We start from the raw sequence: 23,161 nt of genomic DNA, 5'->3' as shown, positions 1-23,161 counted from the left end.
TGACCTAGTACAGTTTTGTTTTTGTTTTGGCAGATGTCACTTTTGAAAACTTGATCCTAAATCCCAGCCTCGTAAAACATTAAACAGGAATTTGTAATCTGAAATAAGAACTGCACCTCCACTGAAGCACACATGACACCATATTCCTTTAACAAGGCCTTTTTCAACTGGAGGGTACTACGGGTCACATAATTTGCTAAATGGAGAACATTTGTGACGATGCTATGCCAGTTCATGCTTCCTCTTTGGATGGTACATTAGTGCTATTAGAAATAATACAAGCTTCTCCCTACTGTTGGGGCTTGCTCCCCTTCTCTTTGGGGACATTGGTACTAAGGACTTGACAGGATTTGAAAATGTGTTTAATGTGCAGAGGTTCACTGATGAGGGGATCCTTGCAGCCTACACCCCATAAACAGATGGGTCCAGTGTCTGCATTGGTTATTCAGTTCATTCAACCGGCTTTCTCCTATGAAAGCGAAGGCCAAACCAATTGAGCAGGCAACTGCTCTGTGGATGTGTCTTGGTTGCTTTGATGGGGGAGGATAATTATATCCTACAGGATGTCTGCTGATAACATGTTGGGGGGCGGGGTCAGAATAAACTTTGCTAGAGTTAAACTGCTAAATAAAAACTTGCGAGAGAGCAGATGCAAATAAAGGGAGGATACAATATAACAAAACTGAGTTTATACCAGTCAGAAGAACATACTCACTGAGCATTAAATAAGAATCGCATGGAGCAGTAATGTGAAAACAGGAGGATGTGAGTGCTAAGGTTGAGGGGGACATGCAGGAAGAGTTTCTGGGGAATGCAAAGGTCATTGAACATGTGGGTGATCTGTCTGGTGCAGGTGCCAGCTGAATGTATGATATAGATGGAGAAAGTGTTATAATTAAAACAAAGCAACTCCTGTACATGAAATACTAAAGTACAGTAGACCCAAATAACCCCATGCCTGCTTAACTCTGGTCTACGTAACAGAGGATCTCGGATATCTTCAGATCGAGATTTCATTGAGAAGCCAGAGGAAGAGAAAATATGAGGGTGGGGTCAAATGCTATGAGATGGAAGAGAGAACAATTGCTGTCAAAAGCTAGACACATCTATGTAGGGGAGGATATATGAAAGAGGGACCAAATACAGTTACCTGCAGATAATGTTGCTTCAGTACTAATCCCCTCCCATGTTTTCTGTACTGGAAGACAGATCACTTTGAACCAAAATCAACTTTGAGGAATGTTTGCCTGACCCATTTGTTCTTATTTGTTGAAAGGATCATGGCAGGTAAATTCATCCATAGCTTCGGATGTACTCGTCATAGGAATGTGATGATGCCCAATTCATTACTGCTGTGGATGCTGCTTGCTTATCCTAATTATTTCTGAAACTGTTTATTTGCCATACTACTTCAAGTAAGTACACACAAGCTTCCAAATTACTTTGGTGTTTGTGGGTTGCCATATGTAGATTATGGGGAGGAAGCTAGATATGCCACTATTGTCTTATAAACTGCTAATCTCTCATGATGCATTAAAAGGAAGTGTAGAACGGTAATGTGAATACTTGCTGCAGGATAAAATCCCACCTCCTTGACATCCTGGTAGCGCAAACATGCTTTGGTAGCATTCCAGTAATTGGGTAACGTTGGCTACAGGATCTGAGAGGCTCTGGGGCAAGACACCCCAAGTGAGGCATAAACTGAGACCATGCTTGTCTCCTATATGTGCTCTGAACTCTTGTGTGTTGTTCCCATGGGTAATTACATGCTATAAAGCACACCCCACCCCAAGCACCTGAAAGTGTCTCGAAGCCCCCAGAGAACTTGGCGGTATGGTAGGCCTTACTGTAACATGAGAGATTAAGTTCATTTCCTCTGGAGTCCTCTGGGATATACAGATGACTCTGGAGGAGGCTGTGTAAAGTCTTGGGTGTCTGTGAAGGTCAGAAGCAGTGTTGCTTACTGCTATGCAAGCTTCTTGATTTTAAAAAAAGGGTGGGGGGAGGAACGGCAGCAGTGCTGACACAGTGGACCATTTGCTGGTTTCCAGGTTGTGGCAATTGCTTGACTTTGGTGCCAGTCATGTCATCGGGAAGGCAGGATGGCCGCAGAAGCAGCCACAAGAGTTTGGGTGGTACAGTTCTTCAAAACGTGCCCCCTCCAGCTCAGGACAATTTATCCCATATCCTCCGGCTACAGCATATAGTACCTCAGCATGCAGTAAAATTCTTCAGCTGCATTGAGACAGTCTGTGATAGTTTTCTATTCTGCATGCTGTATAATGTAACTAAGCACTGAAAGATCCATAGCCATACTAGGGAATCAAATGTAACATTTTCCACCCAATGCTTATTTGGTTTGGAAAGTTTTTGGAGTTCTAAGGCATTGATTTAAAACTCACAAGGGAGTTAGTTTTGGCCACACAAAAGTGGCATTAGTTGCTTGCCCAACTGTCTGTTCAGTTCAAACACATACTTGGGATCAAGGGAATAAATGTCCATCTTGTGAAGCCCACAGATATTTCCCCTTGGTTCTTCTGCTATTTTGGGCTTTATGAAGTTTATAATTCACTCATATAGCTATATCATGTGACTGACTGTAACTAGCCAACCAGCAAACTAAACCCGTCTAAATGTTACACAGGTTACCAAAGAGTACATGTAATCCTTTCCGAGTACATGCATTGCTGCAAACACACTTTGAGCAGTAAAGGGGGCAAACCTTTTCAGTAACAGTCTGCTCAGCAGCAAGTTTTGCCCTAAATAGATGGCTGCCTGCAAGATTGCTGACTGGTGTGCACTAAACGATTTTCAAAGCATATATTTTGCACAGTAAAAATTTCAGGTTTGGAAACAGCTCTGAATTTCTGAATCTGGTGAAAGGTGTGAATTCCAAGTTAATTATAAATACAGAGGTAAGATGTGTCAAGTTGCAACTGCTGAACCCAAATCAACAGCCACAGTATGTAGTACACTGCTCTGGGCTCCTTGGAGGAAGAGCGGGATATAAAAATGTAAATAAATAAATAATAACCTTTAAGTCAAAATTGCTGCTGCTAAAAATTACATAATCCCAACATGCAATGGTCCAGTCAGCTGCTGCAGGGAAAAGCAGTTTCCAGTAGCCATAGGCTTACCTTTGCTCCCTGCCAAACAATGGCAACAGGACAGAAATTTGCTAGACCACACAACCCACTGCCTATTTAGAGAGACTACCTCAATTTAGACAGCTGATAGATGTTTGACACAACAGAAGAAAAACACAGAGAGTGAAGGCTGAGGATATTGACATCAGTTGTCTTTGGAACGAGTTTAAACAGAGGATTTTGTATTGAATACATTTTCTTGGACGAAAAAAAGATGCAGAAGCAGTGGCATAGCAGTTTCTACAGAAGGAAATACTGCCCCCTGTCTTGTGCCCATGGCACCCTGCGTCTTCCAGCAACATCACTATGTGGAAGAGCCAGATAATGCACCTGCTGTGAGCACAGCACAAGATGGCCTTGTTCCCGTGGCAGCAGCATGTCTGCACAGTCGTCATTATTGTCTGGCTTTCATCTGTGAGCACGTTTTCATTGAAGCACAAGGTTGGAATCGTTCTGCCTATGCTGATTGTTGATCGGCTCGCTGTCTTGCAGGGATTTCCATCCGTACCTCTAAACTTTCTCTATCCGGCATTCCAGGCTCCTCAACAGCCCTTAAGTGGGTTGGAGACATCGTAGACTTGTCACCGAGTGACTTAGCTACAAGACATAAGAACAGCAAGACTCGGTCTAGTCACAAGTATAAGAAATTGATTAGCTGATTGTTTATGTGCACAGCCAAAGGTCTCTTTCCCCATGCATAAAAACACTCTAATCTGACACCTTTCTGACCCTCCATTAAGGGTTGATTAAAAAACAAAAGTAAACGGTTCTGTGGTGCAGTTCTGCTGGCAAGACCTTCAGTCAGCCCCACATTACATTCAGAAACCTGCCTGCCCCCAACTCTGCATGGCTGGCTGTAGTGACTCAGTGTACTGTGGGACGAGAACTTTATTCTTGTTCAGAAGTGTTCTCCTGCTTTATTGTGGACAGAAAAACTATCTTTGCTAAAGCATGATACGGGAGGTTCAGGTTCAAGGGCCTTACACCAGCTTCTGAAACAGGATCTTGGCACAGATAGTGTTCAAAGTAAGCACATCAATAACTTACTTTATTGTTCTGCCTGTGATCATGACCTGGTCATGTAAATCTTGCTGGTGGTTATGTTGTTTTCTTGGGTGGGGAATGTATGGTGTTGGTAGATTCTCTTCTCATCTGTATACAAACCAAATCCTAGCTGGAGAGAGATTGTTCCTCCTTAGCCGGAGATGAGTGTAAATGCACTTAATGCCCCATTTCACATTTTTCATAGCTGAGAACAGGCTCTTGGACTGAGCCCTGGCTCAAGTTAAGCCCTACCTCCATTCATCTGTTGGCCTGTAGTAACATTGCAGTCTTTTTAAACATAGATAATCACAAGGTGTTTGTTGGTGTCACTCATAAATGGGTCACTGTACATGTGCTAAGGAGAGATTACCAAAATAACTGGAAGTCTCTGGATTAAAGTTTGTGCAAGACACAGGTCTTGAGACCTCTCTTGATAGAAATTAATATCTGAAGCTTCTATCAAGCTTTTGGTAGGACAACTACATTTTGCCATGACTAAAACCAAGTAAAAAGCCAACACACCCAACTTCAAGGCTATAGTGCTATGAAGACTTTTCTCTAATCTACTCTTCTGCTGTCGGGCATACAGTAGTGGGCAGACCTGCTGCTGCCATGGCCACTATGTTACAAAATTAGTGAGCACTTTAGTCCACATTGCATTATACCATGGCACATAAGAGGCAAGCATACTTGTTTAAACTTTGAGTACAGGTTGCAGGGAGCCACAATTAGCCTGGCTTTCCTACAGTGCATACATTTCTTTTTCTTTTACTGCATTGAAAAACAACGTGCATTTGCCTCTCATATGTTAGAGAACATCACAGGTACAGGCAGTATACTGCTAATTTTGTGACATGTAAAGCAGTCCTCAGGCCAGGCTGTAATAAAGAGGAGCACTAGCCATCTCTTAGTAAGAGACTGTTACTAACTAAGAGGGGAACTATAACTATAACTAACACTAACTGACAGGGGAAGCTCATTGGCAGACTCCTGCTCGCTTGGAACAAAAAGCAAATGCTGCCAGGGTGGTTTAGTTTCTTGAGCGATCTTTCCCCTTTCACCCGCATCCTTCCTGCTTCGAGTCTCTTTCCCCGCATAGTCTATGCAGGGCAGGCAGAGTTCAGTGGCAGTTCTGTACATTTCCAAGTTAGTCAGTGAAAAGTAAACAGTGCTCTTGGGGGCTATGCTAAGCAGCTCTATGATTTCCTGCAGTGCTCTTCAATCAGTCTGGCATGCAGTCCAATTGTTCTAACCGACTGTGTTTGAAATTACATCTCAGATGTGATCGTTCAGCACCTCGGTGCGACCAGAAGGGAGCTCTCAATAATGGGCAGATGGACTGGCAGGCACGGAGATTGCAAACAGACCTAGAATCACTCAACCAGGGACAGTCGTCTCACTAGGAGCCTTTTTACAAAGGACCTACCAAGAGTTTGTTTGAAAAACAATCTCAAGTACTGGCTACCTTTCTCTCACTAAAGAGTTTTAAAAAGAAAGAATAATAATATTGTGTTTTGCTTTTATCACATGCAGCCCTTTAGCGTGTAGAAGAGAGGATAATGAAATGTAGCAGGGTCGACCCTATATCTGCATAGCAGGTATATGCTCTCGGAGAGGAGAGCTGGTCTTGTGGTAGCAAGCATGACTTGTCCCCTTAGCTAAGCACCTCAGGCCCTGGTTGCATATGAATGGGAGACTTGATGTGTGAGTACTGTTAAGATAGTCCCCTCAGGGGATGAAGCCACTCTGGGAAGAGCAGAAGTTTTCAAGTTCCCTCTCTCGCTTCTCCAAGATAGGGCTGAGAGAGATTCCTGCCTGCAACCTTGGAGAAGCCACTGCCAGTCTGTAAAGACAATACTGAGCTAGATAGACCAATGGTCTGACTCAGTATATGGCAGTTTCCTATGTCTCCTATGTTTTCTGCCTCATGTCTTATATCCTAATGACATTCAGCCACTTTCATTTTCTCTTAGGAAATCTTTTGAGTGCCAGTGACCACACCAATCTCTCTTTTTTTTAAGGCTTATGTTGCTGTGTGTCTATGCGCAGGGGCATGAGCACAGTGTATGGAAGGAGCAGTCAGTTTCTTGAGGTGGGGTAAAAGACAGTTTGGGACAGATTGGTTAAAAATGATGATTTACTGGCAAACAACTACCACCACCCTGGAAAAGGGATGGGGGAACAACATACTAATTAGACCTAAAGGTAAAGTGTGCTGTTGAGTTGGTGTTGACCGGTGTTGACTCGGTGTTGACTCCTGGCTACCACAGAGCCCTGTGGTTGTCTTTGGTAGAATACAGGAGAGATTTACCATTGCCATCTCCCGTGCAGTATGAGATGATGCTTTTCAGCATCTTCCTATATCGCTGCTGCCCAATATAGGTATTTCTCATAGTCTGGGAAACATACTGGTGGGGATTCAAACCAGCAACAGTCCTACTGAAAAGTAAATCACAGTTTCGAGTAATCTGGTCCACTACATTAAAGGTAGGGCTGAGCAGGATTCTGCCACTACACAAAGTAGATGGTACTAGGCAAAGTTCCAGGGGCAGTCCTTTCATGAGGTGAGATGGGGTGGTCCCTTCAGGCAGCAGGTTATTGGGCAGTGTGGCAAGATGCCCCTCCACCAATCAGAGTAACTCTTCGTGACCAATCTGACACTTGCATGCACTGCAAGAAGCACCTCTCTCCACAATTCTTACAAAGTTTGAAAGCAGCTCAAGGAGTGCAGGACGTTCTCTCCTTTGTATGCCTGTGCCACTTTAAAAGCTTTAAAGTGTCCGTTTTGAACGGGGACTGGCCCCCACCAGAAGCGTGGGGGCACGAGCAACATTTGACACCTCAGGCCATCGGTGTAGAGTTCATTGTTCTGAGCATCTCAGTTTGCTTTTTTTTTTTTTAAGGCATGGAGGGGATGTACAGAGAGGCTTATGGCTATAGAGAGGCTGAAGAGTGTGTGGACATTGCCTAATGAAATCTCTGAAACGAAGCGGGGGGAGCTAAGAATATTGGCTGGACCCTATTACTTTCCCTCCGGTAAAAATATGCAAAGACGGACAATGAAACCAGCCTATTGTCTGCATAAAAGAGGTCTCTATTCTACAAGCTTAAACTGATTTAACAGTTACTGTATGTTCTCTTCTTAAGGCATCTTAGGAAATAAAGTTCTGTGAAGAAGCTAGTTGGACTAAGAGAAAATTGTTAGTATCTCCTCAAACTACAAGCCCCAGAATTATTTAAGTGAGGTTACAATGCTGTAAAAGTGACACGTTTGTAATTTGTGTCCCAGAAGCTCAATTTGTGGATTATCACTGTCCTGTTCAGAAACCATTTTAAAGGAGATCTCTAAATTGAGGAAATCACGTTTTCTCTCTCCCCGCCCCCCCCACATTTGACTTTCCTCATCAGTTTCTATTTCCAGTCAGTACCTGACTGGCTGCGCAAAGAGACTTTGGCAGTGTGGGGCCGAGTTGGGAGGTTGGCGATGTCACTGAGTGTGGGCTGGTGCCGTTGTGAGGAAGATCGGATGAGCTTGTTTCTTGATCTTAAAACACCTGGTGAGAGAAGAACAGAAGGTAGCTCAGGGGTCTAGGAAGGCTGGTGGTGCCCCGCGCCACTGCTAACCTCTACCGGGGGAGAGGGATGGGCAATGTGTGTGAGCCCTAATACTGGCCACCATGCCCCCTAAATCAACATCAGAAGCACACCTATGGGGGTGGGGGTGGCTGGCATTGGGACACACCCCTCTGACCACCCCTCTGAGCACAGGACGAAAAAGAAGCCCCCCAACCACGAAGGAAGCACTGACTGGGAGAGGGGCAGGCAATGGTGCATGCGTGAGTGCCCTGATGCTGGCCATGCCCCCTGCCTCAGTGTGCTTTTGGTGCTGATGGGGCATGGTGGCTGGCACTGGGGTACACACACTGCCAGTTTCTTCACTGGCTGTGTTCTCTAGTGGGGAGGGGCCGAGGGGGTCCCTAGGTGACCCTCAGCAGCCCAGGGACACTTGTTCCCCCTCCAGTCCAATGGTGGCTATGCTACTGGGGTAGCTGGAGACGTCCATGCTTCTGCTGCATACAAAGGCAATAGCCATGAGGCCCTGTTCCATGTGGTTGACCTTTGGCCAGCTTAGCATTTGTATGCATTAGGCCTTAAAGATGTGCTTATTCAGTGAGCCATTGGGCAAAAATGGTCAGGTGGCATATAAATTAAATACGAACAAGAATAATAAAACGTATCTCGGCACCCAGACCCTGTGGAGTAAGGGCCAGTCATTGATCTGCTAGTAGAATGATGAGCAATAGTTCATGTAGTCTAAATGTCTGCTATCATTGGAATGGAGCCTTTTTGTTGTTGAAGGAGCCACAGCAATAGAACTTGGTAGCAGGAAAGTGGTGCATGCTTTGCACTCTGCTTCCTGTAGCAAATGCCTTCTATTACTTCATGGACAGGCTTGGCCTGCCAGCTTTACATTATAATGCTTTAATACAGAAACTGTGTCCATGAAAAGGTCAACAAAGCCCACCCAAAGCATCTGTAAAGGGGGGCACAAAACTCACTGTCCTTTTCTGTAATGGATGGGAGCTGCGTGTCCATCCGTCCTTTGTAGATGTGGCCATCGAGGCCCAATATGTCCACCTCCTCATCCTAATAAATGCAAACACACAGAACAAATTTCAGCTTAGGCTCCAACCTTCCCTGTAACTACCCTAAAGTTTCATTCCACCAGTCTGAGCATCAGGGCCGCTGTTAGGCTTGGGCCTATGAGGCATGTGCCCCCACCCCACCCCTGCAAGTTATTCTGGGTGCCACTCGCCTCCCTTCACCATCCTCCTTTTGAGTTTGGATTTGGAGCACCAACAGCATTCAGGCATGGAGACCTGCCAGGCGGGCCGCACTGCCGCTTCCTCTCCCCAGCAAGCCAGTTGTCCAGTTCAATCAGCCAGTGCCACAGCAGTCTCCGAGTCCCTGCCTTGTGCCTGTGTGGCTTTGGAGAGTGGGTTGCTGCCTGCTGTGAGGGCAAGCTTGGCAGCAGCAGAGACAGGAAAGTTGTCACTTTGTCTTCTCCCAGGAGCAGCAGCCTCATTGGTCCTCTACCTGTCGCTCTTGTGCTCCCAGTTGCAGAGCAAGGGAGCCACAAGGAACGGGAGGGAAGGTGGAAACTAGCTGCTGGGCATGTCTCCTTCAGGAAAGTAAAATTTGGGGGGGAAATCCCATTTGTTGGCTCTGTCAGATTCTAACACCCCACCCCCCTGTGTGGAATCCACTATGTGGTTTTCCCTTTCTCCTCTGCTTAGAAAGGGGCTGGGGAAGAGATCATGACCATTCTTAGAAGCTGTGATAGTTTTGCTCTTTACACCTATTTGAATGTGGGCCTGGGTGCCAGATCTTTTATGTACCTAGAAACGCCCCTGCTGAACATGCAGCGCTGAGCTTGAAAATCTATCCACTGTGATGGTGTATCGAGCTGCAACCTAGAAATCTGTTGCACCTTTTTAAATTCCCTTATGCAGATGTGGCTTCTCCTGCCCATTTCTCTCCTGGTCCAGCTGTCTACCCCCCCCACCCCCACAGCTGCTGTGCATTACTGCTGCTTTGTCTCTCACTGCATCATGGCATTTAAATGGGATCTGCATCATGGAATTACAAATGGGATCTCTAGGTTGCAATTTAGCAATCCTGTTGGATGGTAAAGACTTGAAGATGTTGGAAAAACTGGCCTTCAGTAAATGAATATTCACAGTCAATGCTAAAATGTGCAGGTTGATTTTTCATCTGTACTTGTCAACTCATTCTCACAATTGATTTTGCATCTACTAGATCAGAAATCTACCTGCCATCAGAACTATTCTCCCAGTGCATATATTTGTAAGATTTAAGAGCTTTTCTTCCACTCAGGAGTGTCTTTAGTTTGATGAGAACTGCAGCCTTTATTTACGTATATTTCTAGACCACTATAGATGCCAAGAAAAGCTCAGAAATGCAACAGCTTGTGTCCTAAAAGATCAGGAATTAAGGTAAAGAATTCAACACCATGATCAATAGCAACGAGGTAACCGACACAGGAGAGCAATAAGTTCTGCCTGCCATCATCACCAGAGCAAAACAGTGTTCTCTGCCACTGGTCTTCAGCTGATGGGTTCTGACCCACAACTGTACTGTGCTCCAAGTTAAGCCTAGTACCAGGTTGCATGCCACTATTGTCTTTTTGTTCTTTACATTGTTTAAGAGATTGACAGGGGTGAGAATGACATATGTTAAACATGAAAAAGCAGTTGCAGGAAAAATCTTGCAGATTGAGATTACAGGTGGGTTCTAGGTTTGAAAAAGTTGAGTACTCTGGAGAGTTTTACGGTGTTCCCATTTCCAACCATTAGGGGGAGCTTGAATGAGAGAGAAACAAAAAACAAATGCTAAAGGACTGAAGAACAGGGCCATAGCAAAGGGGCTTAAGTTCAGTACAAGAAATGTAGTAATACAGGGGAGAACTATTGGGACATCCCTTCTTCAGGGGCAAGGAGAGACAATCTGTAGTAAAGGAAATCCAGATTCAAAACAAGCCAGGGAGAAGTGGGAAGAGCGGAATATGGAAAGTGAAAGAGCATGAGGAAAGGAGGTGAGGCTCTGTGGAGACCAAGATGGTGGCTGTGGTTTGAGTGGTGTCTATAGGAGCAACAGCCTAGGAGAGAAGATTAAGATCATCTAGAGAGGTTTGCCTGCAGTTGAGAGAAGATAATGTAGAGAGGTTTGCCTGCAATTGCTGCAAACTCGTTCAGCGGTGACTCAGGAACGGGTCTTCTCTGTTGCTGCCCCTGGACTTTGGAATGCACTCCCTGTTGAAATAAGAGCCTCCCCATCTCTGGCAGCTTTTAGAAAGGCCCTGAAGACACATCTGTTCATCCAGACTTTTGATTAGATTTGGTTTAAATTTTTAATGCTGGTTTTAAATAATTTTAATGTAATGTTTTTAATGTTTAAATGATTTTAATTGTTTTTAATTGTTGTAAACTGCCCTGATACATTTTGGAGGGGTGGTATATAAATAAAATACATAAATAAAATAAATAAATAAGAATTGAAAGAATAAGAAAAGACGTGGTAGTGGGGGGGAACAGTGCAAGCACATGGAGGTCAAGAGTATCCATGACAATTGGCCTGAACATCAAGATTCATGCCCTGATTATGTTGGCTATCTCTAAACTTTCAGTTGCAATATAAGAGTGACTATCATGCTATTTTTCCTGTTGCTTCTAGCATCAAACACTGTCAGTCAGAACACTGAATTTGTATTAGCATTCGCTTATCCTAGTAAAGTCTGACTGAAATGTTTTGGATCTAATGTTTTTGTTTTGTTTTGCTTCTGGAACTGTACAAAGAAAACTTACAGAGGAGAGTGTGGCCAAAACAAAAATCTGTTTCTCAGCTGCCTTAAGTTACACAAAACCTAGAAAAGCCAGTGGCAGGTAAAGAGTGTCCTTTATCACAAGGACAATACCAAGGCATCAGTCTTGTTCTAGAGGAAATGGAAAGGCTAACTGAAAAGCCTCATTTTCTAAAAATTGTGACATTGTTCTCATTGTCATTTAGTTAACACATATTATTCCTCTTTTGCAGAGGAAGTGAGGCTAGAGATAGCAACTTGCCTGAGGTCAGCAAGCGTGTCCAGACCTACAATCGTGCTTTTGGTTTCATTTATCTTTTATTCCTTCTTGTTCCTGTATCAAGCTTAGTACAGTTTCCATTCATGTGTGTTTGTTTCTCTCAGAATTGCAGGCTTGGGTTTTTCATTTGGTTTTCTAAAAAATAACCCTAAATTTGACAAAGGCAGGTAAAGTGAACCTTGAAATAGGATAATGAATTAGGCCTGATTCCGCTTATGCGAAAATAAATTAGCAGAAGTTATTAGAAAGTGTCTGTGTGAACATGTACAGGAGTGCAAATTTTCCAGGAAGATAAAATGTGTCCTGTAGTAATGGAGGGGTTGTTAGGCAATGACCATGAACTGGAAAGCACATGATTTCTGTTCAGACCAGTTGCACACCTTTTTGATCAGGACAAGCTTTTGTGTGAATAAACCTGGCAATGGAGCACTAAAGAGAGACAGAGGATGACAAAATGCAGGTTATGGTGCCAACTGCACATCCTCAGATGATTTTTGACAGTGGATCATGGAAAGAAACGACAAGCCTTTTTGCTCCAGGGCCAGCAATCCAGCCCTGGATCTACACTGATTTCCATGTCTCCTCCTCTTCATTCATCCCAGCTCTTATTTACCTTCATCACTGCCAGCATGGTGTTTTCCTCTGGATGGATTGGTGGCATGCACTGGGCAAACTGCTGTAGCCGTCCATAGCGCCTGTATGGGTAAGTTAGGGTATGGCTGCCACCACAGTGCCGGGGTACGCTTACATATGTGTAGTCCATCAGGTCAGGAATTTTGTCACTGTTGAGAATCAAGGGTCAACATTTCACACTTGGCCAAGTAAATCAAAGAACAAACCCAAAGAGCAGCCACACTGTTTTCCTGCACAACAGTATTTACGAGACATAAACATTTCAGGGTTTTATGAAGCCTGTGTATTCACTTGAATGCTACGATTAGTTTTGTTTCTCTAATGCCTTTTAATGGGCAATGTCATCACTCTGCCATGGGTGGCGCATAGCAGTGCCCGGATTAGCTCCAGGGGGAAACCCTGCTGCCTACAAAATGCTCTCTTGCACTTGGATATACTCCAATTTCAGTGCAAATTACAATGATAAATAACTTGAGGAATCCATATGACCGATAAGGATGTTGCACTGAATATTCTACTATGGCAACAAATATTTATATATCACTTTCAACAAAAGTTTCCAAAGTGGTTTACATAGAGATAAGAAGAGAGATAATATTCTTAGCGCCATCTGCTGGCACTCTGCAGTAATCCATGAATGAACTGTTTTTAAAAAGAATACAAGTCCTTTCAAATGGCAAAAACTGCCCAATATGAAGAGCTTGTGAGCAAGTTGGCAGGGACAGCTTACTCTGTCTCCACACATTCCCAAAGGCTTGTGTCTTCTTTCCCGGCAGGATTTCAGGGACCTATCAGGCAGCCAAGAGGGGCCTTGTGCAATTTCTGCAATGCCACTTGCTGGCCAGCTCTTGCTTTCTTTGAATAACCAACCCCTTTTCATTACTATTTTTCTGATGAAAAGCACCACGAAAATCACATGAGGACCCTGATGGCCATCTGGCCAGCCCATGAGATGCTGCTGGGAAACAAGACACAAATCTTTGGGGTCACGTGGAGGCTGAGTAAGCGCTCGCTTCTAACCTGCACACAAGCTCTTCACATCGCACAGGGGTTTTGGCCATCCAGAAAGACACTAAAAGCAGTTTGAAAAAACAGATTTTATTCACTGACTTCTACAGATTGCCAGCAGATAGTGCTAAGAATATGACACAACGTCCTTGAGCATCGTGTAGATGTCTCATTTTATTTCTCACAAAGTGCAGTGAAGTTGGTATATCACCATCTGGAAGACGTGTGTGTAAAAGAGGTGTGAAGCCCTCAGACTTCTCACTCTATGGGGAAAAAGACTGGAAGGGCTCCTCCATTTTGGTAGGTAAGGGTTGGCCTGTTTACTCGAGCCCCTGTGCTCAGTTTTTATTTATTTAGTTAAAATGGTGTGTAAATTTTTATTTAGTTAAAATGGTGTGTGTAACCTTTGCTCTCCAATGGGAATGCAAAGCTGCTAACAACATAATTAATTCAATACAATCAAAGCAGCCGTTATGAAAACCACAAAATAGAAACCAAAAGGAGACAAGGAACAGACAATTATCAATTGCTACAATAATGCCACAATGCCTGGAGAGTCAGCAAGCAATTGAAAATGCACCTCCAAGCTTGCACTTAAGTATGGGCAGAGAAGGTGGCAGTTGCACCTTGGGAGGAAGAGAATGCCATGGAGGGGAGGCAGCTACAGCGAAGGCTTGCTTTGGCAGCCACATCAGCTTTGCTTCTGCAGGAGAAGGGATGGGAAGAGCTGTCGCTCTAAGAGATTGTATGGGTTAGGCAGATTCATGTGTGGCGAGAGAGTCTGTCAGGTATTTACCCAAGTCCCTATCCCCATGAGGGAGTGGCCTCCTTATATCCATTTTCTCTCTCCCAGGGATAATCAAAGGTATGGTTATTGCCCTCCCCACGGATTACTGCAAAGCAAGGGGTCTGGGGGTGGGGGTGTCCCCTGCTTGTATCAAAGACAGCAACTGTGAACCAGCGCCCCACAGCAAGCAACCTTAAGTGATGAAACCCCAAACCATGGTTTGAGCCCCTGAAACACAGGCGGCGGGGAGTGGGGGGCAGGGGGACTATTCAGCAGAATTGCCCTAGTCCAAATGCCAGGTGAGCCTTTGCCCAAGCAGGCTTTACGAGATGTTGCAGTGGGGCAGGTCAACCTATGCACTCTTCTGTGGCTGCAGTACTTTTCCATGGAAATGAATGTGGGCTAGATCTACATATACAGCAGAATGCGGAAGGGGGCAGGTAGTAGTTTGCACACCACTTTAAACTGCAGGTGTGAGATGCTGCTCAATGTAAGAAACTCCTGACAATTGAGGTGGGGGGGGGGAGAGAGTCAGGAAGAGATATTTTCAGCTAGCCCTTTACCTACTGTGCTGTTTTTCTTTTCGTAGGGAGGTGTTTTTTTTTACATGGAGAGCATTAAAAAACATTACTGCCCACCTGCAGTCAAGTGGTGCAGGCTGTTCTACCACTTTATTCTGCTGCATATGTATTCCAGGCCTTGTAAGCTCATCTGGGAAAAGAAGGTGTGTGTGTGTGTGTCTCTCTCTCTCTCTCTCTCTCTCTCTCTCTCTCTGGTCGTTGGCATCCCCAAGCCTGGAGGTAATTGTGGGATGGAGGACAGGAGGCTGCTGCTTCCACACAGGAAACGGCAGCATTGGCCTTCATCGCTCCACAGATAACTTTTCTTGTACCCTCCCACTGGGACCTATGAATTCCAAAGACCTATTGGCCACATTCACACATAACATGAAACTGCAGCTAAACGTGGCATAGTTGGAACTCTGTTACTTCTGAATGCATGCAATTGTGGTTTCGCAGCAAAAGAGACCAGCAGTTTGCCTCACCAAACTCCAATTTGAAGCGTTGGTTTGTAGTGAGTTTCGCCACTGTAACATGAGGTTTTTTGCCATCAACATTATGTCTGAAAACACATGGCCCCTTAACTGCAGTTTTGTTCACTTTCTGGAACTTTAATCATAGAGATGAAGTGCAGATCCACCTGGTATCTTGCCCTCTCCATGCCTGAAGCACTCCTCGCTGGCCGCCTCACTTAGCACTTGCCCTGCCCCCGTCTTTGATCCAACAAAGCCACTGCCTGGCAACTGGGACACCACCACATCCCATCCCAAACTTGTCAACCTGTTAAATGGCAAAGTCACACAGGGGCATCTTGTACCCTTTTAGCATAAGTGAAGGAGGAGTTTGTGATACGGTTAGGTTAGCGTTGTCCAGTCACAAGTTAGAGCTCCTTATGTGTTGAACAGCTTAGCTGGCACAAAGGACCATACAGCTGTAGCTTCTCCCACTCTGAGTCCTCCTCTTCTACCATCACACACATGTGCAGCTTGCCTGCTGGACCAAGGGGGACTCTCCAACAGCAGCAAGAGGGTGGTTCAGGAGATGAGCACAGCAGGAGAACGTTTGGCAGCATCCAGAACATTTGTAGCTGTGAAGCTGCTGAAGAGTCAGGAGGGAACTGGAAATTCAAGGGGTGACAGTCGTCTGGGTTTGGGCTGCACTAATTGTTCTTGTTTTTTAATTGTATGTTGACATTTAATGGCGTCTTAGAATTTATTTTGGGAAAGAGAAATTGGATTAGAAATGTCTATGTAGCTGGAAGTGAATGGCACTGCTACATGGTCTGGATTTAAGCCTCACCCAAGCACCTTTGGGAAATTAACTTCAAAAAGCATGGGCTTTTTTTGGTTGCATTTCTGCATCACAAATTAGCATATTTTTTATTGCCACCCAATATTGCACTCCCAATATTAATATTTTTGGTATCTGAACTGATCAGATCCAGTTTCCAAATCAAACAGAGAATATTGAGCCACTCCAGACAGCAGGGCAGCGGAAGTATCGGGTACACATTCAATACCCAACAGCATACCGCCTCTGGCTTTGTCTTCCTGCTTTGCTCTTTGTTAGGCAGCAAAATAAAACACACACACACGCAACAGAGACTGAAAAGGCAGGAGATCTTTTCACAAGCCAGCATGAGGTCAAGGAGGCAGCTTCCTAGGCAGAAAGTAAAATTTCAGGAAGTGAAGCAACAGCAGCAGGAAGCTAACAGTGAAGCAAAAAACACAAATGCCTGTCCAACTGCAGGCTCTGACAGCAGGGATTTCTGGAGTCTTGGTTGTACCTTCTTGATGCTATCTGACTTGCAGTGCTGCTTTGCCAGTCACTTTTGCTGCTGCTGCTAACAGGACTCAGTCTGCAGACATCAGTAAATCTACTGAAAGTGACAACCATCAGGTTTGACTTGTTTGTCAGACCTATAAAGTCTGTTTTGGAATTCCAGATATTATTACCCTGTCAAACCACTCAATCTTTGCATTCATTTTGACCACAGACCTGTAAATATGTTAAAAGGAAGCACTTTAAGGGGTGGCTTCAGGCATGCTGGAATTCCTACGGGAAAGTCAATTCTGTATAGGAATTTGCCTGAATCCTAGATACAGACTTCAGAGTGTGACTATACTACATGCATTATCCATGTGAGGAAATCGTGGCTTCCCACTGCATGTATGCACAGAAATGATCTATGGAGGGGATTCATGCAAAGGGACTGCTGTGTGCAGGAATTTTTGTCATGTACGAAGCTGCTTGAAAAAACTTTATAGGGATATGTTTTCAAGGCTCGACAAAGAAGTGTTCCCCTTGCCTCCACCCTTGCTCTGCTTCTAAGGATTCAGCACAGCTGGCTTGCCGCTGACTTAAACGGCTCACCCAAGGCTATCTCCAAGTTTTTGCTTTGACAGAAATCTAACTAGAAGTTCAAACCTGAGGTCTCCCTGAACAGAGGTCACTATTAAGTTGCATACAAGGAGAACGGGGGAATGGAGCTTTGCTCCCATCTCCCTGGAGTTATATGCTCAGGACCTTTTCTCCTACCGTTTGCCATACTGGCTTGGGCCAAGGCACTGAGACTGCAGAATCTCCCTAATCATCTGCGCGTTGACCTTTGCTGCTCCACCATAGTGGCTCTGCACCTTCTGAATATCCATGAGCATCTTGGAATGGATGCGGCGCAGCTTGTTGAGACTCGCACTCTTCTCCAAGGCGTCAAAGCGAACACTGGGTCCTAATTTCAGACTGGGGTGGGGTGGGGTGGAATGAAATGAAAGGGGCGCAACACAAGCCAGAGAAAGGAGACAACAGCAAGCATGCACAGGGAATGGGAATGGAAAGAAGAAACCACACAGATAAGCATGGCTGTTGCTCCCAGCATGCTTCGCTCCTCTTTATATCCCTTTTGTGGGAGAGTGGAGCAGGAGCTAGCTAGGATGTGTACATGGAGTTGTGCAATTCAGGAGGAGTTAATCAGACTGCTGCAAGCTGACAGCTGTAGAGAATCTACAAAGCAAAGGACATTCTCTCATTCAGCCAGACACAGTTGCTGCTGCTGAGGCGTCTATGGACAGAACAACTGAATGAACTGTGGTAGGCATGATGCCTGTCCAATTGGCGTTCTATCACTTAGAATACTGAAAGTAAAAGAGTCCACCTCAGAACCTAATGAGTTGCTTGTTTTGCTATGCAGGGCATCTTCAGGCTGCATGCTGTTGGTTGACCCTCCTTTTCTCTCCGCTGTCTCCCACCCCATTCTACCATTTTAAGCAACATCATTCAAGCTAGGGACATTTTTAACCTGGTCTCTTCTCAGCTTCAATTTCCTCTGTCGTCTGTTATTCCAAATCTCTGCCCCTTCCCCTTCCCACCTGCCTCTTAGAATGCGCATATATTAAAAACAAAAATGAAAAGCCTCTGTCCTCCTCGTACTTGCGGTTGAGCTGCCTGATTTGTTCCAATTCATAAACCATGTATGGCCGGAGGGACTGGTGAGGAGGTAGCCCTGGCACCGCAGGGAGTGTTGTGATGTGCCTGTCAAGACAACAAACCACCTAGATAAGCGAAGGGAAAACATTGCGCAAGATGAGGAAGTTCCTGTTTTAGCTCTCAACAGCTCTTTATCAGTGAATGACCATGGCTGCCTCCTGGCTGGCGAACATTTTACCCAGCTAACAGGCATGATGCAACTTGCTCTTGACTGAGCTGGATTGAAATCACATCCCCCCACCTTTAGGGCGTTTTCCACACCGGGCTTTTAAAGCCCTTTAGCTCACATCTCCTGCAGAATGGAGGGTATGTGATCACATATTGGGCAGATTTACCCCAAAGTCCATGTGAGCTATTGGTGAGCACCTCACACATGATTCGTGGTTTTCACTGCACGTTAGAGTGTAACCCGATTTATATCGGGTTAAAAAATCCACCTTTTGTGTCAGTTTTTTGTGTCAGCTTCCAGTTTGCAGTAAAGCCTCATAGTAAACCCACAGTAAAGCTTGTTGTCTGGGAAAGCTCTAGATTCCACAGTGGAACTACCCAGACAACCCTAAGTGCATAAGTGATGTCAGAAGAGTATCATGTTAGTACTTACGGGCCAGGCACCACCATTTCCAAAGGTCGGTCACAAGAAATGCAGTGGAAATGAGCCAGAAGTCTCCTGTTTGGGTGGAAAAGAGGGATTTATTCCAGATCAGGAGTGGGGTGGGGAGTTGGGGGCGGGGATGACAACACAGGATTCACAAATATTTGGGCATACAGCCAGTGTGAAGGAGAATAAAATGAAGTTTACAAACAAAGGGCAGAGTTGGACACTCTATGATGACTCCCAGGAATATATCCTGAGTCACAGAGCTGCACTCATTAGCATATACCAGCAGTGTGCAACAAATATAATTAGCATATCATGTTTCATGGGTGGGGAAATGACCTGAATATGAAAGGTTTGCATAGAGTAGAGAAAGAACAAGCACATGCCAGTGCCTCTCAACACAGTCAGTTCCTTAAATATCAGGTAACAGGTGGCATTCACGGATCTCTCCATACCCGCCCCCCCACAGCTGGCTGAACGAAGCATCTCCACACTACTCCATGCAGATGATGCCACAATCCTCTCGCGGACACCTACAGGCCTCAGAAGGGCATTGACGGCACTTGCCCAGTATTGCAAGAGTGGCCATCTCAATCAATTACCAAATATCCGGAGGTGGTCCTCCATGGCTGTGGCTCTAGAAAGGCTCACCACAGAGAGGAGTGGGACCGCCATTTAAAAAATTTTAGGGACTAGAGGTGGCCATTTCCTACCTGCAGCGCTTAGGTTATTTGAGGCCAAGCCATTGGCACAACTCCTCTATTCTGCCCACCCGGTGGGCCCCTCCAATATTGCCTCATTAAAGCTAGTCCAGCCCAGATTTTTAAGAGCAGCTGTTGAAGTTCGATGCTGTGTCTCTAATGCAATCCTATGCCTGGAAGTGGGTATGCTAAAAGTTGAGGCCAGAACCACTGGCTGAAATGATCCCTTCGCCCACAGGGCCTGGCCCCGCTGACCCTACAGGATGAATCCCAATCCTCTTGGAAACTGGCCACCTGGACTAAAATGGCATTATTGGGATTTCCCCCTCCCCTCCTACTTGCTGTGGGTCGTGATCGGGTGGAAGCGGCTATCAAGCAGAGGATAATGGACACGGAGAGACAAGCCGACCTTAACAGGGCTCCAACTTTCTTATCCTCGGAAAGACTCAAATATATTATCTCTCCTGCCGAATACCTAACACAAATGGAGATTCCAAGCCACAGAAGGGCCTTGACCTTTGCCCACTGTCACACTCTCCCCTCTGCTGTTCCAGAGGGCAAATATAGTAAGGTTCCACACATGGAGAGGCTTTGTCCCTGTGGCAATGGGGAGATTGAAACCACAGAGCATGTACTCCTCTCCTACCCCTTTTGTTGAGACAGTCATGACAAGCTCTTACTCCTGCTGCTCTGCAAGTACCCGGGAAGATCAACCCGAGCCTATACCTGGATGCTTCTAGCAGACGAGGACCGGGCCCCTCACAAACAAGACTGCCCAGTTCTGCGCGGCTGTGTGTAGGATTCATCAGACCTTGACTACCAGTTTATAACCATGTTCCTGATTTTCTTAACTGTTAACTAAAGACTTTAGCTTGCATGCTCAGTTAGCTGTTCTATATACATTCTGTTTTTAGTCTATTTTCCAGTTTTACACTTATTTTACAAACTGTATATTCTTAATTCCTCGTGGCTTGTTTTTATCCTTGCAACCCATCATACGCACCCTGTTTTACACTTATTTTGGTTGCCATGTTGTTAATCATCCATGTTATGATTTCTAACCTTTTAACCTTGGATTGTGATGTTTCTTCTCTCATTGTACTTCTCTCATTGTGTAAGACACAGTGACTTTGTAAATTCTGTAGTTTGTAGTTAGATAGTATTAATATCTCGGAGTTATAGATATATCATAGTTCCATTGCAGGGCAGTTATTGGATAATAGTGATATTTTAGCTTGTGAATAAAAACTTATAAATAAAAACTTGAAGTGGCACGGATTCAGCTGCAATACTTTGCATTGGTTTTTGTTTGTTTATCTACACACACCCCCACCCCACTTTTTAGAGGGAAGCTGGCAGTAGCAGATTTCATTTGTGGAAAGCCAGGTAACTATGGAGACCCCCCAGTCCCAAACATGACACACCTTCACCTAATCCCTCATGTCATGACGTTAACAAAGCAGAGATGAGGGGGCTGTGAGTCAGAAATTGGCAGGGCCATGCGGGGTATTGCTGGGAAAGTTTAATCAGTGCATTGGGCAGGGTATGAGCAGCAACAGCTTCAAGCTCACCCATTCTTGAGGATCACCCTGGAGGCAGAGTTGGAATTAACTGTATGCACAACTCTCTGCCTAGGGAAACATGCTACTTGCCAGCCAGGGTTGGTTTGCATTTGATTGTTTCATTCCTTCAAGTGCAGCCAGTGTTTGGTTCAATTAAAGGATGGGGGGGGCAAGAAAAAACAAGGAGCAGCAAGGCAGCCTGGGGGGACCAAGCATAGGGAAAGGACCTGGCTGTCAATCCCTTTCTGTCTGCTCCTTGCGTGAATGAGCACGTAGCACAGGACTGCTTATTGTGCCATCTGCCCATTAGGATGCAGCAGGACTTGCTGCTTTGCAATTCTAAGGTAGCCCATAATTCTAGTGGGGCCCCTATGTATATCCACAGACCAAGCACCAGCACCCTCTGGTGGCAACATGTTGGTGGCACAACTTGCAACTGTGAAGGATTCCATTTATAACTTGGGAGAGCCGGTTGATGGGCCATCCTACGGAAGAGAACTCAGAAAGGTCCGCTAGGCAGAAGTAACAATCAGCTAGAGAGAGGTTGGGATGCCTACAGATGGGATTGCAGCACTGCAGAGCTGGCTCAAGAAAATATTTCTTTTTAAAAATTATATCCCATCTTTCAGCAGAAAAGAATTGTCAACGCAGCTAAAAATAAAATTAAAATGACAACAATAATAAAACCAATTTCGTAAGATTAAAAACAACCAACCAAAGCAGCAGCAGCAGCAGCAGCAGCAGCAGCAGCAGCAGCAGCAACAACAACAACAAAACAGTAGTAAAAGCCCTAAAAACAGCAGCAATAAAACCCACTTTTGTACTGTGTCTCAACAGCTTGAGCAAATAATCGCCTTTTAACCTGATGCCTAAAACCAGTCAGAGTGGGTGCTAAGCAAACAACCCAGAGAGGGTGGCGGCCCACATGATGCACAGTGTTAAGAAGCTGTGCCCAAACTCCAAAGGGAGCCCAAAAGCTCTTTTGAAGCAGCGACTGCAGAATTCTGGAAGTTCCCCATTGTTGCAAATGCAACATCTGTATGCAATCACTGCTTCCCAACAGAATCAGGGCTGTCTTGGAAGTCTGCAGCAGCCCTGGGGCGCAGCGACATCTCTTTAATGATGCCCATCATGCCAGTGTTCCAAAGCCCACCCAGGTGCCGTTAGAGACGTCTCTCTCTCTCTCTGATCCTCAGCCATCTCAGCCACCTCTGAACTGGGTAGGGGCACCGGAGAAGATCTTAACAAACGGACAGGTTCACATAGAAGCAGGTGATCTTTAATACTTTACTGCTGTAGAATTAGCAATGGTGTATGTGTAACACTTAATAAAAACAGAGCGGCACAAAGCAGAGCCTTCTCGATTCTGACCCCCATTTAATGGAATAGCCTTCCTAGGGAGATCTGCTCAGTGACCTCTTTGATCTCCTGATATCAACTATTTATTTCCAAAAGCATTAATTGTACTTTGTTAACTGTTTATTTGTAAGTTTTGCAGACTGCTGTTTTACTGTTTTTATATAGTTGTGTTTTAAAATTGATTTTTAATAATAAAATAATAATAATAATAATTATTATTATTATTAGTAGTAGTAATAATTAATAATAAAAAGAGATAGATAATTAATAATTAATAATAAAAAGAGACAGATAATTAATAATTAATAATAAAAAGAGATTGTGCCAACATGGCACAATCACAAATATCTCAGTCAATCTGTGTTTATAAAATTCCCTCAAGTGGAATATTATCAAGAAGTGGCCCTGAAGTTTTTTTTAAAACTGGGTTGTTTTTTTTAAACATTAAAAAAAAAATTGATTGTAATGTGGTGGCTTGATGCTGGCTTGATGCTTCTTGCACTTTGGGCTGAGCATTCTTTGAGAGGAAATGCAACTCATAAATTGAAATGATGACGACAATAATAGTGCTAAAATAAATTTTGGTTTCAGATGCTCCAAATCAATTATTTTCTGTAGA

General features: G+C 44.6%; 1 protein-coding gene across 7 annotated transcripts in view; it reads right to left on the bottom strand.

The window, feature by feature from the left end:
• Positions 1 to 3,277: 3,277 nt before the first annotated feature.
• Positions 3,278 to 23,161, bottom strand: part of QRICH2 (glutamine rich 2) — a 65,264-nt gene continuing 45,380 nt past the window's right edge. For 5 of the 7 annotated variants that reach the window (XM_053296394.1, XM_053296391.1, XM_053296396.1 and 2 more), the window contains 7 exons: positions 18,924 to 18,989; positions 18,266 to 18,367; positions 17,378 to 17,578; positions 12,465 to 12,633; positions 8,750 to 8,837; positions 7,619 to 7,744; positions 3,278 to 3,743 (listed from right to left, as the gene is read on the bottom strand). In XM_053296394.1, the coding sequence (XP_053152369.1) occupies positions 3,604 to 3,743; positions 7,619 to 7,744; positions 8,750 to 8,837; positions 12,465 to 12,633; positions 17,378 to 17,578; positions 18,266 to 18,367; positions 18,924 to 18,989 (892 nt within the window). In that variant the 3' untranslated portion in view covers positions 3,278 to 3,603. The remainder of the gene's footprint in view (positions 3,744 to 7,618; positions 7,745 to 8,749; positions 8,838 to 12,464; positions 12,634 to 17,377; positions 17,579 to 18,265; positions 18,368 to 18,923; positions 18,990 to 23,161) is intronic. The other 2 variants (XM_053296392.1, XM_053296393.1) reach the window with 2 other exon arrangements.

Source organism: Hemicordylus capensis, chromosome 2 (assembly GCF_027244095.1).
Source record: "Hemicordylus capensis ecotype Gifberg chromosome 2, rHemCap1.1.pri, whole genome shotgun sequence".
In the NCBI taxonomy this organism is placed as follows: Eukaryota; Metazoa; Chordata; class Lepidosauria; order Squamata; family Cordylidae; genus Hemicordylus; species Hemicordylus capensis.
This window is presented reverse-complemented; position numbering and strand designations above follow the sequence as displayed.